This window comes from Monopterus albus, unplaced genomic scaffold (genome assembly GCF_001952655.1).
Source record: "Monopterus albus unplaced genomic scaffold, M_albus_1.0 scaffold34.1, whole genome shotgun sequence".
NCBI lineage: Eukaryota > Metazoa > Chordata > Actinopteri > Synbranchiformes > Synbranchidae > Monopterus > Monopterus albus.
In genome coordinates this window covers 889333-890889 of record NW_018127914.1, presented here as the reverse complement: position 1 = coordinate 890889, position 1557 = coordinate 889333, and the positions used below count along the sequence as shown (strand labels likewise).

The 1557-nt window shown below is 38.6% G+C and overlaps 2 protein-coding genes across 7 annotated transcripts in view; one reads left to right on the top strand and one right to left on the bottom strand.

Moving 5' to 3' along the window:
- ncaldb (neurocalcin delta b) overlaps window positions 1-1557 on the bottom strand; it is a 30399-nt gene that overhangs the window by 19447 nt on the left and 9395 nt on the right. The window lies entirely within an intron of this gene.
- LOC109958618 (uncharacterized) lies at window positions 14-1525 on the top strand. Of its 2 annotated transcripts, XM_020597404.1 has the most exons (3): window positions 14-256; window positions 601-642; window positions 745-1525. In XM_020597404.1, exons 1-3 carry the CDS (start codon window positions 233-235, stop codon window positions 1276-1278), a joined length of 600 nt encoding a protein of 199 aa, XP_020453060.1. In that variant the 5' UTR covers window positions 14-232; the 3' UTR covers window positions 1279-1525. The 2 variants fall into 2 exon arrangements, with proteins under 2 accessions (XP_020453060.1, XP_020453059.1); XM_020597403.1 differs by having other exon boundaries at window positions 601-1518.

Here is a 1557-nt window from a genome sequence, read left to right as displayed (position 1 = left end):
GTATTTAATTTTTTATTGTTATTATTGTGTATGTTTGTTTATCATTTGCCTATTGTTTTGTTTAAATAAATTCGAGTGAACCACTCAATGAGAAAACACCACAATCACGACTGTGATCATTTTACCCCCTTATTCAGGGGCGTAACACTATTGGCAGTGTCATCCATGTTTTGTGATTTAACATAAAATCCTTTGCTTCTATAGAACTTTTAACTCACCCACATTGGACCAAATGGACGGAAACCAAGATGGATGGGTATGTAGCCAACCTCTGTACATAAGAGTAACTGTATAAGTTTGAAACTACAATCATTATAACTTTATCAGAGATATATTTCCATGGCTTCATAATATGCACATCCAGCAAAAACTATGTTGTGGGCTTTTCAACTAACCTTTGATTCCCCTACCATCCATCCTCCTATTATTGGCCTAACCCCACCAGCTTTCAAAATGGTCACTGGCATGGTGTACATTTTATAAAAAAAAACAAATTTGACTGTGACACTGTGTTTATCATATTTCACTACCTTTAGTTCAGTTTGTTTTCTTGAACATGTCAGTGTACAGTTCTCATCAGACCTTGCTTTTACTTCACAGGATTTATTGAAACAGCATATCCTGGAGAGGCTCCACACACGGATAACGCATGTTCTTCAACACACACCACTTGATATTGACTACTTGGAATTTGTATGTAACCAAGAAACGGTTTTCATTGATGCTATATCCCAACATATTCAGATGTCACAGGATATTACAGACAGGCTCACTGATTTACGCAACGCTATCCAGGACCACATCAACAATCATGAACCATCTGAAGTTGTTGAAGTCGAAAGGCATACCAAAAAGGGACGGCCTAATATAATAATACCAACTGACCAACTTGCTCATCTGCTGGAAATCGGACTGTCGGTTCCTACTATTTCAAGGCTGTGGGGAGTATCTCCTGCCACACTGTTCAGGAGGATGGCAGAGAACAACTTGTCTGTCCGCGGACTTGACAGTTCATGTACAGATGCCGAGCTTGATGAACTGATCATTGGAATTAAGGACCGGATGCCGCATGCAGGCTATAGATTAGTGAAAGGGACACTAAAAGCACAAGGATATCATCTTGGATGGGACAGAGTCAGAGCTTCAATGCATCGTGTGGACAGCTTGGGAATTCTGTCAAGAATGACTCAGTTGGGATGTGTTGTCCGCCGAACGTATTCTGTGCCCTGTCCCAAGTACCTTGTGCATATAGACACTAATCATAAACTTATCAGGTAACCAGAGTCTGTATCAAATTGAATGTTATTGTTCTTGAGTACAATTAATATAATCAACTTGCACTAGTTGGACACATATATTCACCTTTTATAGTGAAATCAAGTAAACACAACAGCTGACAATTTGAATGTCATTATTATTTATTATTGAATGTCCTATCATTCGACCAACCATGACAAAAATCTCGCTTTGAGGAAGCACAGCTGATCCATTTGGGACAAGATGATCAATTTCTCCTTCAAACATTAGTCATTGCAGTGTTTCCTGAAATAAAAAAAA

Bases quoted from the DNA above. Each gene is read 5' to 3' on its own strand.
- LOC109958618 (XM_020597403.1), top strand. From the start codon at position 233: ATGGACGGAAACCAAGATGGATGG. The intron at 257-600 runs GTATGTAGCCAA...TTTACTTCACAG, and splicing joins ACGGAAACCAAGATGGATGG to GATTTATTGAAACAGCATAT.